General features: G+C 33.4%; 1 protein-coding gene across 1 annotated transcript in view; it reads right to left on the reverse strand.

The window, feature by feature from the left end:
• LOC125661886 (uncharacterized protein in xynA 3'region-like) overlaps positions 1 to 16,725 on the reverse strand; it is a 48,459-nt gene that overhangs the window by 5,433 nt on the left and 26,301 nt on the right. The window contains exons 4-7 of the mRNA XM_056146456.1: positions 13,847 to 14,118; positions 6,464 to 6,610; positions 4,866 to 5,072; positions 4,465 to 4,568 (exon numbers count right to left, since the gene is read on the reverse strand). Of these exons, the coding sequence (XP_056002431.1) occupies positions 4,465 to 4,568; positions 4,866 to 5,072; positions 6,464 to 6,610; positions 13,847 to 14,118 (730 nt within the window). The remainder of the gene's footprint in view (positions 1 to 4,464; positions 4,569 to 4,865; positions 5,073 to 6,463; positions 6,611 to 13,846; positions 14,119 to 16,725) is intronic.

Consider the following 16,725-nt stretch of genomic DNA (forward strand, 5'->3'; position numbering starts at 1 on the left):
TATCTCTGTAAACAGCTCATTGCTTAATCCACTTAAACATATCTTATTCTCTTTCTCCAGTAACGGATTCATCAGGGGTACGGGGCACTATCAAATAAACAGATAAAAATTCAAGACCCCCGCAGGTAACAAGATCCCTTCTAAAGTTTGTAAAAATTTATACATGAAGGAAAACGAATCGCCCGGAACAAGAAGTGACCAATTCATAAGTTCGATCCCATGCAAGTGTGGTCATTGTTTTCCGGTTAGTGAAAAATAAAATTAAAGTCTACATATTTCCCTCATCCTAAGATTTTCAAAGTCATTACATTTAGATAGTAAAGTAAGCAAAGACAGCATTTGGCCTCGAGAGATCAGGGACACACGTTTCCACTACTATATGAAAAGGCGAAAATAACGAGCAGTGATGTGTCTAATAAATCTAATAAGAAATATATAATTAAAAGTTGTGGTAACGAGTATCCCTGGATATACCAATTGATCAGGTGCGTAGGATAAGTAAACATCTACTGTTTATTTTCATTTTAGTGGGTATAAATCCCATGAAAAATTTCGAGTCTCTCTCTTTCCATGTGTTTGAGATCAAATGCAGCTTTGGAGACAATGATTGCTCATTTATAAAGAACATAGTTTAGATCAAACGTAGGTGCAGGGACCAAACCTTTACCCTGATGTATCGTTCCTTACAACCAGATATACCTTTGTCAAAATCAAAAATGTTATTCCACATGTGAATCCGCATTAACGGTCGATTAAACTAAAAACCTTTAAGGCAACTTCGGGATGTACGGTAAGCAACTTATAGTGTTTATTAAATTTTCCATTACAATGCATATCTAGAAGGGCCTATAGTGAAATCGAAGAATATAGAAATTTCAATAAAATTCAACAATGCTCCTTGTGTCACAGAAAAACTTCACATCTGAAAATCAAACAGTATATTATTTGATCATATTTACCGATTTACAAGAACCTTTAAAATCTCACCAGACGTTGACAGAGAAACGATATAGATTGGCAAGCGCTGTGATTATTTATTAAGATCAAATGTAGCTACAGGGATTGCCCGGTTACGTTAAGGTATATTATGAAAACCCTTGCAAGGATTAAAGCCATGAAAATATCTCGTATAATGGAAATAAGTATATCACTGACTATATTTTTATCTTTATATTTATTTCATATAAGTTTTATTTAAGCAAAAAACAAAACGTTTTTGTGAAACACTGATGTCCTTGTCCCCGGATTCCAATAAATTGAATTGCAAGACTGTATAGTTGAAATCCTTGTAGTGATATTGAGAATGTGAAGTAATTTGCATTTTGTTCATCTTTTAAAAGCGATGTCGTACGATTTAAAAGGTATGGCTTATATTAGACTTTTCTAAATTTAAAGGTCACCGTGCTAAGGATGTTGCTGTCAATGCAACAAGGATTACACATATCAAATATAAGAGGTACACATCTTATGGTGTAAAAGATATGACTAAGTTTAAATTGTGTTTTTTTTAATTAAGAAATGGGTCAAATGTCAAGTGTACAAGGATAATAAAATCCTATATCGTTAGATAGGCCTTCTCTCAAGAAATACACATGCTTGATATATAAGAAATGTCTGATAAGTTTAGTAAAATGTTTTATATTAGAATTTTCTATTTATACTATTACCTTCCTTTTTATGCAGTCTTCAAACTTAGACGGTACAAAATAAAAGCAATGTTATGAACTGTGATATGAAACATTGGACATCATGTACATGCGATATCAACGAAAGACATTATATTGTTTATGAAAATATTTCTAAACTTTTGTGTGGTCTAAAAATGTACCCAAGTATTTCGTCCTCTTTTACCGCAAACTAGAGGTCGTACATTTTGTAAGGGATGAAAGCGTTCTCTCTTTAACAATGCTATGCATTAACACTTTCTCTACCGGCATATTTTAAATGTTTTTAAAGACTAAATGACAATATTTTAAAATCGATTTAAATCTGCGTGTATTAGGATTTGGGGTAGGTATATTATATGTACGTTTGTTAAGAATTGGACAGAGAACAAGTTTCTATAAAGTTGTTCATGGTATCCCATGATCTAAAAGAGGTCTATGGATCAAAGATCATATAAGTGCACATTTATTTCTCTAAAATGTATGTATTACGACCCGTCTCACTAGATTAAAGTAAAACGTAAGAAATATTAAATGTATGAGGTGATGTGTCTTTTAAAATACTACAAAAACATCATGATAAAATTAATCAATTTTATTGGGAATAAAAGAGTTTTGTTGCTAAGTAACAACACTCATTGCTGTGAGATCAGCATCCATGGCAGTACATATACGGTAAAACGTTCGGTAAGTATATGAGTCGGGTCCTGAAAGTAGGTAATGCGTTTCAGGTAACGTTAGGTTTTTATGTCAGGTTTTTGAACTATTACGCGAATTTTGTCTGAAGTTGAATAATAGTATGTTGTTGAAAATGTTTCTGAACATTTTACAGGCAAGCAGAACGTATTATCCTACCCCATTTATGTTTTGTCACCTACGCACATTAATCAGATTAGTAATTACTTCAGTTTGAGATAGCAATCGCTGAATTATTGTCACATGTAATAATACTTCAATTCATGTTCACAACAATGCAAATTATTAATTCACCAATTCAATTATTATTTTAATTTAATTGAAGAAATCGTTATTTCATTAAAACATCACATTAATCTAGTTGTTGCATTAATTATACAGAAAAAGTATATCCTTGATATCATTAATGTGTACATTTACATAACATTAAATATGTCAATACTTACTTAAAGATATTTTTAATTATGAGGGCAATAATGGAATTAAAAATATTAAGATGATGCTTACTCCTCCTAGGCACCTGATCCCACCTCTGGTGTGTCCAGGGGTCCGTGTTTGCCCAACTATCTATTTTGTATTGCTTGTAGGAGTTATGAGATTGATCACTGTTCGTTATCTTCACCTTGCATGATGAATGATATCGTCAGTTCTTGGAGTCAATTACTTGTTAAACGCTCCAAGCAACAACGTGATGGACAATTTGTCAGCGATAATTAATTTAGATATTGGTATGTTTTCGTGAAAAAAATGAAAATGTGCTTATTCCTTTTTACGATTTCTTTCGAGGAATACATGTTAGCATTAATTCCGTTATTGAAGAGACCACAAATTCAGTTAAACAAAAAAGTAAAGGCAACGAAAACTGATCAATCTAAAACAATATTATTCAAATTACGGATGTGTTGAATTTAAAACATTACTGATTAGAAAATTGTTCGTATTGAAATTTGCTTCACGTATCAATTGACTTAATAATATTTATTTCAAGTGAGCAATATTTCACTTATTGTGCGTATTTATTGAATTGTTGCTCTCATCTTTTGCATGATTGCGTTCATCAATTCAATTGTTAATAACACTGATTCATTTGAATACAACAACAATTTCATTATTGCGTGCATCAATTCAACAAATCAAGAAATGCTATCAACAATTGAATAAATGCGTGCAACCATTCAGAATTGAATACATGGATATCATTAAATGTGTGAAGAGATAATTTATGGAAATTTAGTCTCCTTCTAATGAATTGAAGATGTGTTTGAATAATTAAACATCAGACATGTAGCATCTCTTCCCCCTTTTCCTAAAATATGCAATCTGTTATTTTTTATGAAATTCAGTTTAGTTTCACGCATTGAAAGCTCTTAGGTTATCTGAGTCGCTCAAATGATCCATTGCTTTTGATCAACGTCTGTCGTGCGTTAATGATTGCAAATTTTTAAATTGCAGAAAAGTAGTGATCCTTTTTTCTATTATTGGTGTGCGGCGTCTCTTGGACAAACGGAACTAATTGTAAATTTAGGGATTCTCGAACCACAGGGGCCTTAGGGGCTAATTCTATAAAAAAAAAAATGATCAATTTTCCAAGATCGTTTTCTCTACAACCACACATGTGTAAGGAAAAGTAAATGTAACTTTACAACTTTACTTTTGTAAGAAAAATTAATCTATGGTAATGTAGGGTGGGCAACCCTCTACCAAACATTCGAAGTTGACGAATCTCTGAATAGGAGTTCTGACTGCAAAGGGAGCCGATTTGGTTATATATTGGTTATGATATTTAAAACTCTTCTTTGAATATTTAAAACTACAACACCTAAGTGCAGTTATGTGGATCAGAAAGGCATCTGCCACAACTGTAAATATCATGACTTTCGAGGTACTGCTTCTGGATCAGAGGCATGGCTAATATGATAATATATTGTTAATGTTTATAATTATTAAAAATATTCCGTTTTAGTTATACTTACAATTAATGCATATCTATGAAGTCCAGGAAGACTTACATCTACTTACTTTACGAAATCCATCGAACTTGTGAAATGGCATATTTGTCTGACAATATATTTATCACATTGGATGAATATTTCTAACAGCTTACTCAATGTGTACTTTTATCCGTTTGTTTTCATTTTTTGTGATAATGCTTTTCAAGATCTGTTGGAATTGGACTAATTCTTCCTGATACACTTCTTTGCCTTCAACCTGGAAATTAGAGTATCCACAAATTAAGTTTCAACAAAAAATATTTGAGTTGTTCGTTCTTATCAGGTTTTGTAAGCGATACACAAATATGCACCAATAGTGTTATTCTATTGAGATCAAATCACATTTCGCTATTAATATTAATTGACGCAGACATTTTGACATTCTTGTGATAAAAGTAAGATATTTTTGCTGTCCAAACTTATCAGACCTGATTATTGATATAATTGGCATCCAATCATTGGTTTGTTGATATTTCAAGGGACTAGAGGGGTGTTTGCGATTAAAATTACTCACATCGGTCGCTACAAATTTAAGAATACAATCGTCTTCTACATCTTTCCATATCTCGTGCAATTTTGTTTTCATCTTCTCAAACAGGTCTACTTTCTTTTGTTTTTTGCTCAATGTATCCCACTTGTTCAGTAAAAAGATTGTATCTTTAGGATCGAAGCTATGCATTTGATTCAGGGATCCTCTCACACGCTCCAATATTCGCACAAGCTACAAAATAATATCCCCTAGTGAATATAAGCTAACTGATATGAATTTTGATTTTGTGCTACTTCAAATTCAATATCCATCTATTAAGTTGAATAGACTGAACTTAGAAAAACCAATAGGTCCTGGACCACATCGCTCTCCTGAGTCACGTTGGCCATGCTGTTGTTCAGCTCTTGTGATTTGTAGAATATGTGTTATCAATGTATTCCATGAGAAAGATTGATCCAATATCACAACATAATTGAAAATTATTTCATATAACACAGAGACGCCATAACACCAATATCACTAACATGATTTTGCTGTTCTTGATAAAACAAAAGTCGCAAGGTCATCGATCTGAAATAAACCACCTTATACAAAATATAAACACCCTATCTTAAATAGTGCAGGAGATATTGAATATGTAAGATTTTTGTTAAAAGGTCAAATTTCCAAATCAAGATTTTAAGATCAAATACCAAAGTATGAAAAGGTATTGTCATGAAGAAATCGTACAGAAAATATGAAAGCTCTACATTACATACTTCATAAAATATATTATATTAGGTCAGGATTTTTTTTAAAAGCAAGTCAAGGTCACAGTATAAAGCAGACTTCTATTACAAGGTCTTTTCATAACAAATCTATATACAAAATATAAAAGCCTCACCTTGAACAGCCTTAAAGACATATCACAGATTACATTTGTCAAATTCCAAGGTTACAAGCTCAAATGTCAAAATATGTAAATGAAATGTAAATGTAAATTTGTATATACAAATAATGAAAACTCCACATTGAATAATTTGGTATATATTGAATAGATCAGGGTTTTCCTTAAAAGTAGGTCAAATTCCAAGGTCAAAAGATCAAACAACATTGTGTCACAAGGTTTTCCATAAAGAATATATATACAAATTATTTAAAATCATACCTTGAATATTTCCGGATATATTTAATAGATTGTGTAGGCAAAACTCCTAGTTCAAGGTGACAGTGTGAAATGCCAGGGTATGTATTAGAAAGTCTTGTCAAAGGAAATGTCTATACAAGATATGACACATCTAAATTGAATATTTCAGCACATATTGAATATGTGATTTATTTTTTTAAAGTAGGTCAACTTCATGTGAGGAAAATTTAATGTAAATTTGAAAGGAGTATGATCCTTCGTTGAACAAACTTGAAACCTCTCGATACATGGATGATGTGTGCCAAATTTGAAATTAGCCCAGCGGGTCAAGAGAATATCAAAAAGTGAAAGCCTTACATACGGACCAACGCACAGACGACAAATAAAAGGTGATCTGAAAAGCTAACTTGAGCTTTCAACCCAGGTGTGTGAAAGTAGAATTGAAAGTCTATTTTCGTGATTTCCAAATCTATATACTGAAATGTCAATAACATACTCGATCACTCTGTAGGCCTCCAGCACTTGCCACATTAACAACAAAGACGAAGGCCAGGGCATTAGGTATGTAGTCCATCATCATTTTGGCCACATTTTCTTGATCTTTATCTCCTATTCCCGGTGTATCCACTATAACTACGTTACCCTGAAATCGTATCATCTCCGTCTTATAGCATAGGTTTATAACACACATATGAAATATGTTAAACGTAAAAAAAAATTATAAAGTGATATGAATAGTTTGATGAAAATGAATTTTTAAATCTTTGTAAATCCATCAACTAATCATCCTTGCAATATCATTAGATACGCCCCTCAGCAGCTTTGCAATTGATATCCATTCATTAAGAACATGGATTTGCGAACTGCTTTCTTTAAACGAGGCTGTTAAAAAGTCTATGACATCAACTTATTTTTCAATGACCAGTGATTAAAAACTATACATTCAAAATATGCTCTCGTGCATCGAATCAGTTTAGAGATATACATATCATATGCAGGTGATAATAGAATATGGCAACATTAATTTCGAAGTTGACGACCGGGCAGTTAAAGACATCCCATTTTTACATAGCAGATCCATGCAAGGTGAAGACAACGAACAGTGATCAATCTCATAATCCATAATGCAAATGCCGAGTTGAAGACCTTGGTAGGAATTTTTTTTATTTTCATGAAAATGTTGTTTTTTTTAAAATAATTTCTGCTTTATAAGAATACAAAACAAAATGGTTGGCTAATGAAGAAGCACAAATTGTATCATTTGAAAGTACAAAAGTCCATTAGAGGCCTTGGCTCCGGGATCATGAAGCAGTTTCAAACTTTGAGATTGTCAATAAAGTTGCACTTGAATATTAAAGCTGACATGAATTAATAAATATAGTATAATTCTATATGTTCGCCATATTTCTCTGCTAATCCGCCATATTAGTTGGAATTTCTACGCTTCACTTCACATCAGCGTCTTCGATTTACCTGTGCGGGTAGCTTCGACAGGTAACACGTACATCTCCGATACTAATTTATAGGACATCAAGAAGAAATGAAATCACGTTTTGGAACACCACGCAGTGCTCAAAATTATAATAAACATATCGTACAGTAGTAAATCATTCTAAATATATATATTTGGATAAATATATATAGAATGCCTTTTCTTTACGTGAACGTGCGTACATTTGCAGTAAATATGTCAAAACTATACAAAAATGCGGAGAAATATTTCATCTTTTATCTATTGATAAAATGGAATAAGCAAAGAGTATACAAGCTATACCATTCACAATTACTTCAAGTAAAAGGCAACGACATAAATACTACTGTACTTATAAAAATGGCATGTATGCTCGCCATGAAAACGCATCGAATGCGGATGATTATTTACCTGGGCCTACTCGTAATATCTGTAAAGGACCACAGATGTACGTGTACACTTGTCGAAAATACTCTAAGTAGTAGTAAAACTCCCTTTATTTGCATAATCCATGAAACAAAACGATAAACTCCATTTGCATTCCAACAGTAAATAACATTGTCCATTGTACAGACTGCGACACACTTAGCCCGTGCCGATCAGCTATCTTCAATCAGGGGAAGTATCAGAGTATAATATTTACCCTGCATTGTGCATGAATCCTTATACCATATGATTTACTGGTCTGAGTATTGCAGATTTATATATCAGGAAATAATTTAGGTACATAAATTTGCATATACAACACTGTACTAGTGTATGGGCTGAGAGAGAGAGAGAGAGAGAGAGAGAGAGAGAGAGAGAGAGAGAGAGAGGTAACGAGAGAGATAACGACAAGAGAGAGAGAGAGAGAGAGAAAGAGAGAGAGAGAGAGAGAGAGAGAGAGAGAGAGAGAGAGAGAGGTAACGAGAGAGATAACGACAAGAGAGAGAGAGAGAGAGAGAGAGAGAGAGAGAGAGAGAGAGGGAGAACCGATGATCTTGTAATAATCGTGCTCTTATTAAGACAAATGATATCCGCAATTTATTTGATTCATTTACAATGTAAAGCACGCATTAATTAAAAATTAAACATATTTTTAAATAATGTTATTTTCAATTACTTCATTTTATGCTAATTTGGCGTTCAATATATCTTATATATCTATGCCATCTTGCGTTATTACATTCTGCGTCGAACTCGACGCAAATTGTACTAATGCAAAATGTAATAATCGAGTTTATCATATTATGCGTCGTTATCAAACATCAAGGGGAGAGGACAAGAGTGTCTGTCACCCACCTTTAATAACAATATCCATTTTTTGTTAGTTTGTAATGCAAATAAAAGATACATTGAGTGACAACCCCACTTACCCCAGCTTGAAAGTTCTGATATAATAGTAGAAGACACACACCACCACCAATTAAGAAAATGAAGATATGAGGCACTCATAGTAGAGGACTCTAACCACCCCATCCGACCCCCAACGATTGAAGAAAATGAAGTGTAGGGGGAAATTATTGAGGTAGTCAAAGTAAAAGACCCTTTAACCCTTCACCCCACATTAGGACTTTGAACATCGGACAAAACATCTTGGATTGTTTGGGTGTTTTGTTTTATTTTATTGCTGTTTTCGTTCATCCTTTTTAATTATTATTTTGAATGGCAAGAAATTTTGAAGAATCCAATTTTCCATTTTTCCCCTGTTGTACCCCCCCCCCCCCCCCCATGAAAAATGACGATACATGTCTGGTTATTACTTATTACATGTACATTTTGTTTTGTAACACATGCATGTATACTAATTGTATGGTGGATGTAGAATTGCACCCTTTACCAAGTTTTCCTTCATTTACACAGTGTAAGGAATGGTAAACTAAAATCACAAAACAAAATGCATAAAGACCAAGATATTTTCAAGCGTAGGAACTTCATTCATGAATACATAAATACGTGTTTGCCCAACTATCTATTGTGTATTGCTTGTAGGAGTTATGAGATTGATCACTGTTCGTTATCTTCACCTTGCATTCAGAAAAATCGCATGCATGCATTGCAGGACTATAGCATTTGTGTGCTTTAACGTTTCTGTAACATGCCATAATGATTACTTTGAGGCTTGAGTGTAATTTATTCATAAATATTTTCATTTCGTAGATCTGGCGCAATGGTCATACCGCTGTACGTAGAAATTTCAAATTCAAATGTATTCAATAAGATGTTAGTATGCATAAATCAGTAAAATTCGTGTTGAGCTTTTATTTGATATGATACAATGTCAATATACTGTAATGCATTAGTAGGATATGCAGAAGGCAAGAGTATAAACATTTTCTTTTTTCATTATCAGTATCAATATCTATATGATCACGAAAAAACATTATATAATTTATATCAGGATTCATATACCGATTTAGATATCAATAGAAACAAAGCTGCATAGTTTGGGAGAGGGGTTTCTAATGAGTCTGATGAAATTAAAAGAAGGAACCCAACATTTGCATTCAAACTATATATACTTCAATATGAATTCATTTCTGCTCTGACTGAAAGCATGATTCTAAATTCGGGAACGAATCTTGCATACAAAATAATTAATAGGGGAACACATAAATTCGAGGTCCTTTGGAATTTAATGAAATGTAGATATGCACCTTTCTTTCAACACGAATTGATATGTTGTTTCAAGTACGAAAACAGGGGGTTGGGGTGGGCAGGAAGGCTGGTCTGCTTTCCCAACTTTTTTTGACAATTTTCTTTTCTCCCGTTATTCTAACATGCAAAGTCAGTATTTTCTACATGCACAGTTCAAACTAATATATTTTTTTTTAAATTTGTAATGAATTCAATTATAAGCATCAACACCTGTAAGTTTCCAATATATTGTCAATAACAAATTTTTAAATAGCTGGAAATTTTTAATGCTTGAAAGCTTACATTTATATAAGTGATCAATTTTCTTTCCTTCTGTGAAATGGTATATTATAAATCGAAGTAGGACGGTCGCTCTCTCTCTCTCTCTCTCTCTCTCTCTCTCTCTCTCTCTCTCTCTCTCTCTCTCAATGAATATGGACATACAGAGACCGTAAATAATTATGTGGTTCCAAAAGAGACAACAAAACTATATTTTCGTTTATAAATTTCCTTTCATATGTGTCTTTGTGTAATGAACTATTTATTGTGGATTGCAAATGTAATACACGCATTTGCACACAGATGTATATTTTAGATTCCCCATTTCTATAAACTGCAAAACCTCGACCAGACAAGCATTCAATACAGGAAAAATGTTCGACTCTGACATCTCCCCTGATTGAAAACACCCTGTTTGGCACGGGTGAAGTGTGTCGCAGTCTGTATAATGGAATGAGAACGTGTTGTAAAGTTCTAACGAGATACAAACGGATTTTATCATTTTGTTTCGTGGATTTATCAGAATAGAGATAATCTAATATTTTCGGTAAGTGCATATCTTCGATACCTGTTGAATAGACGCCCGTATTTGATACTTTTTTTGGCGATTATACCTTGTGCATTGCATATTATGCATATGGCATGCACCTTTATTTTGCAAGAATTGATATAGATAATATATTTTATGCTCTTTGCCTATTCCATTCTATCAGTATGTAATTGGCAAATGATTTATCCGCATTTATTTTATTAGAAAATGCAAATACTTGCATGCACTTACAAGTATGCAAGAATAGATTTTTTTTTTTTTTTGCATTTTTGTCTAACTTATCTAAACTTCCAGAATGTTGCATTAGTATACAATCAATATTTTGTAATTTTTAAGCAAAGCATAATGTTTTAAAATGTTATTTTATTTGTTTCTCATTCCCTATATATTACTATCGGAGATGTGCACTGGTCGAGTCCACCTAGAAAAATCACTCAGGTGTGACAATCACATTTGGGGTATATATGGATAGAGTAAATTAGCTACCTGAAAGAAATATGGCGGATAAGATGAGAAAGGTGTACGTATTTATTAATTCATGTCAGCTTTAAGAGTGGTCTTCAAGTGGATCACACACAAATCGCTTAGAGTTAAGATTAGTTTTTATCTTAAACCTTATACTGTCTTACGTTTTCAAAGATAGCTGCTAAGTTCGTACAAAATGACCGCATTGCTTGTATTTTGGAGGTGAGTAAGTGAAAATGAGCGTCATGTGTGGCAATGAAGTCGTCTGCCCCGACCAAGAAGCGGACACGTCATTTGTTAAAGAACAAATAACCTGTCTCTCTGTAATTAAACTATTCACTTCAAAAGTTTGTTTACAGGGAAAACGTCAAGTCCCGGTGATCGAAAAGTATCGCCACTAGCTCGAAAAAAGTGGTTTAAAAGCAGATCACAAAAGAAGTTTGATTAAATTAAGCTTACGGGGTCATTGCCAGATTGGCCGTTTGGTTGTCTGTTTCAATAACTGATCATAATTTGTAATGACGTGGTTAGTACGTACACGAACTACCGTTTCACTAAATGTTACGACTGCGGTAGTACATGTACTTACATGACTGAGTTTGTTGACAATGAGGAGAAAAAACAAACAATTACTTGTAGTCTGCATTTCCACACGAATCATGTGCAGTCCAAGCCCGAGTTTAAAATTGAATTAAATCCTATTAATTATAATTATCCTTTGCTACGCACAAAGTCAGCCAAAATAGATATAAAAGGATTGAATTTATCACTTGAACCACTTTTACATTTTCACTGTCATCCATTACTACTGACGTAATAAAAGTGAGGCTGTGTCAGTACATTGGACTTTGTATGTACATGTAATAATAACGAAACAAGTATGTTTGTGATAAAAAGGAGGGGGTGTTGCGTCTGTACATGTATGTGACTGCGTCACCATTAGTGATCATACCGTGGACATTTTTTACACTATGTTTTGAATTCCTTTATTTTTTTGTATCCTATTTTACATCTCGCAGAAGAATCCCCTGTTGTCATAACAATTTAAAGGTTTTAGACAAACTCTTTGTCGAAGACAATCTTAATCAAGGTTTCCTTCAGTTCGTTTCGTGATTCATTTACGTTAGCCATCTTTGTTAAGTCCCCATCTTAATTTAAAGGCAAACATTTTACCTCTTTTTAAAACAGTTTTATGATACTGTAGTCTGGTCTCCATCAATGATAAATTCCACTATCTTCTTGGTATTATTATGGGCCAAAAATACCCAAATAAAGCGAAAAAATCGATAATAAGATTCTAAAATTTAATATCTTATTTACGGCAAAAACATAAATGGAAACTATTTAAACCGTTTTGGTAGAGCTGATCAAAGTTCAAAATAAATATCTGCATCCCTTGTTTACCGGCGAGCGGAAATAAACATTGTTTCTTGTCCCAATTGTATTTTCTTCTAATCTAATTGATATTGCCATGCCGTCATTGTGAATGGCGCAGTTGGCGAGTTAGGAAAAGCTTTGTGGGAGAACATGTTGGTTTATCTTGGGCATTAGATTAAATAATCATATAGACTAATATAAATGTAATATATTTTTAATTCCTATTACCCAAATGAAGTGCCAGTCAAAATTCACTAAGAAAACTTTAAGATTTAACATATTTACAGTAAAAATTAATAACTTAAAGTTGACCTAACCAAAGTTCACAGAAAACATTCGTTGTATACTGGTGAGCGATATTCACACACGAGAATAAACCTGTCGAAATTGGAAAACCCCAGTCCCCAATCATGAAACATCAAATATAATTTTCCAGAGTGTTCTTGCTACTGTAAAACTTCTATATCTGGTACACATTTAGTGCACAGCAATATCAACTTCAGAGTATCCGTACGTTTGTGTAAAATCAGAATAAATTCTAACAAAGTATACGTTTTAGTGGGAGATCAAAACATATGAATAGTTTTTTAGTTCAGTCCCATTTGTTTAAGGAAAATAATGAAATTATAAGCAAAACCCTAAATGTGTTGCAAGGAATAATTACATAAAATGCTGAAAGTGTTGATGCTGTTCATTAGGAAGCTTTTGAATTTACTAAACGTCATTTTGAATTTTAAAGAATTCACATTTGATTTACATTTTATGTCGCAGTACGTCTGCAGTTTGTTTATCAAACCAGTTGCTTTTAATGAGGCGTGTTAGAACAATTGCATGTACTTAATCCTGCAATTTATCTTAATGTTTGTGCAACGTTGTGGAATCCGGTACATGAATATGGGAATTCATATTTTGGTGTTCCATTTTCTGTAATATGAAGTGTATTTAGAACTGAAACTTGATTTTCAAGAATTGTGTCGTTAATTTACAAACCACATTTCATTTTTAAAGGAATATAACTAATCAAAATATATATGATATCTACTTGATTATAGCAGTATTAATGTTCTTACATATATAAAAAGTTATATAAGTTCTTCGACAATATCTTTATTCAGACATACCCTCAATATTTCAACTGGAAGCCAAACGTCAATGTATTTTATTTTCTCATCCTTTGTTGTGGCTAGTTCTGACAATTTATTTGCCATATCGTCTTTGTCATCACACTCGGTTACTTCTATCTGTCTATCATCGCTGTCACACGTTGATATTTGTAATTTGTCCAAGTATTTCATTCTGCAAATTCTGGATGTAGTAGCCATGATATCCGTGGGCAAGGTGTCGTCCCCGATGATCAAGTTTATAACACTGGATTTTCCCGCACTTGTTTCCCCTTATGATGATTAAGATTTTGGTAAGTGACACGAGATGAAGTAACATTTACTTTAAATACAATATTCGGATAAAACAAGTGTTGCAGTACATTATCACCAACAACTAGTGTCCAATCTATGTTCAGTTTTACTTTTTTATGCAAGGTGAAGATAACGAATAGTGATCAATCTCATAACTCCTACAATCAATACAAAATAGATAGTTGGGCAAACACGGACCCCTGGACGCACCAGATGTGGGATCAGGTGCCTAGGAGGAGTAAGCATCCCCTGTTGACCGGTCACATCCGCCGTGAGCCCCATATCCTGATCAGGTAAACGGAGTTATCCGCAGTCAAAATCAGTGTGCCAAGAACGGCTTAACAATCGGTATGAAACACGTCAGACAGCATTTGACCCAGTGCGAGGTTGTATTGACGAACTAGATCGTTACAACGACCATATAATTTGCGAAATGCTGATTTCAATCGATTCATGTATTTTATCTCCTTACTCTTTTCTTATCAAAGCATAGAAAGTATATCTATTTCCATTTATAGGAGCTAAAACTAATGAAATATCACCTGAAATATACAGGGTATTGCACTTTTTAAGATGCGAAACACACATTTTAAGAATTATATATCAACATCCGAAAATTGTAAAGAGCTAGTTACGTTTGTTATCATAACTAGGCACTGTAGACTAATTCAAAAATGAAAAATAATAATCAATACAAATCATTGATATATATGAAGTTGATCCCTAGTATCTTTATATACAAACATATCGGCGGATCTAGGTCTTTGGTAATGTTGAGTACTCTTCAAACTTATCCGGAATCCGGAAAATGAACGATTTTCTTCACTTTTTCTACCTTTTACGATAACATTCCATGTGGCCACATCCATCGGTCACAAAAACAGTAAACTAGAGATAAATTCTATTCAAAAGAAGTAATTGTGCATATTTCATTCTGGCCGTTGGCTGTGGCCAATTTCTTTTCTTCTTTTTTTTTTTATCTGATCAGGCGTCTGATTTTGACGTTTGTGCACAGCCGGATCGCCATAACCATAGCAACGAATTGTACAGTGATATAAGAAAATTAATCTCAACTTAATGTACTTGTTATTATGTTTGCAACCACAATGATATGGTGATGTATTGATAATTACATTCCAAAAATATCACTTTATAAACAAATCAAGTTCGACACATTGAAATGCAGACAACAACCGGACCGAATACAGTAGGCCGGCTATGAAGCACAGCTGTACACCAAATCTTTTCTTAATTTCTATAAATGTGTACAAATGAAATGTTCCTGTCGCCGATACAATCATAAATATGCAATAATAACGCCAACATATAGGTATATTGGTTAATGCAACATTTTATCTTGACAACGTACAGTACAGAACTAAACTCTTTGTATGTATTTGATAGATTTCGGGAGTGGTATGCATAAAAATTCTAAGAATTTTCTTAAGTATATACTCAAATTCCTTATTCGTAAAACCTCCAAGCAACTTGCTTAGTTATTCTTAGCTAAGTACATCACAATATGCTTAAGTTTATCGTTGCTATGTCAAACGTCATTACCGCTTTCACTTTACCGGAAACATAGATTGGATGGAGTTGAACATTTTCTTGATAAGACCTTTTGTATCGCTAGTAAATGAAGAAATACTATCATTTTTGAGTGATGTAAGGTTAATAAAATAAATATAAAAAAATTAAATGCCGTTTTTATGACGACGTATCCTATTTTATCGTCTCCATTGATCGTTATCGAAAATATAGCAGAAAGAGAAGCTATCGTTAAAGACAACAAAGAAAAGAAAACCGAATTGGACAGCAGATGAATGTTTGTTTTTGAACAAGCACGTAGAAGAACATAAAAGTATTTTCTCAGAGCTAAATTCGGAGCGGGGGTTACTACATTAAAGAAACGGGATATTTGGAGGAAAATCAATGATGCCATCAATGCCCCGTCAAGCGAACGGTGGAGGAGGTTGAACAGAAGTGGCACAATATACAGATGAGGGGGAAAACAGAGCTGGTTGACGCACAATGTAGTGTGATTGATTGATGTTTTCCGCTACACTCAAAATTTTTTTCAGTTATCTGGCGGCGTCCAATTTTTTATTGGTGGAAGAGAGAACCCACATACAATGTACCTGGGAGGAGACCACCGAACTTTCGAAAGCAGAAATAAGGTGGGGTCATTTAATATTCTTCTCTAGAACCAGGTCAGAAAAGCTAAAATTTCCATGAAAGCCTCCTGAGATATTGTAAATTCTACATAGTTAAATCGATGAATCCCGAAGGTAAATTGTGGCCACTTTAGGAGATAAAAGGTTCACATGCAAATGTATAGGTAAAACATTGAATTTTTTCTCAATAACCACTGTGCAAGGAAAGCACAAATTTACATGAAGGCTTTCTGACATAGTGCAGATTTAAATTTGTTAAACCAATGGCCTGGGGGTAAGATGGGGTCAATATAGAGTATTCAATATTTACATACAAATATCTATGAAATATCTTTGAAAATCTTCTCAAGAATCACTGGGTCAGGAAAGTTTACATTTACATGAAATCTTTCTCACATAGCACATATTTCA

This window comes from Ostrea edulis, chromosome 8, assembly GCF_947568905.1.
Source record: "Ostrea edulis chromosome 8, xbOstEdul1.1, whole genome shotgun sequence".
NCBI classification, from domain to species: Eukaryota; Metazoa; Mollusca; class Bivalvia; order Ostreida; family Ostreidae; genus Ostrea; species Ostrea edulis.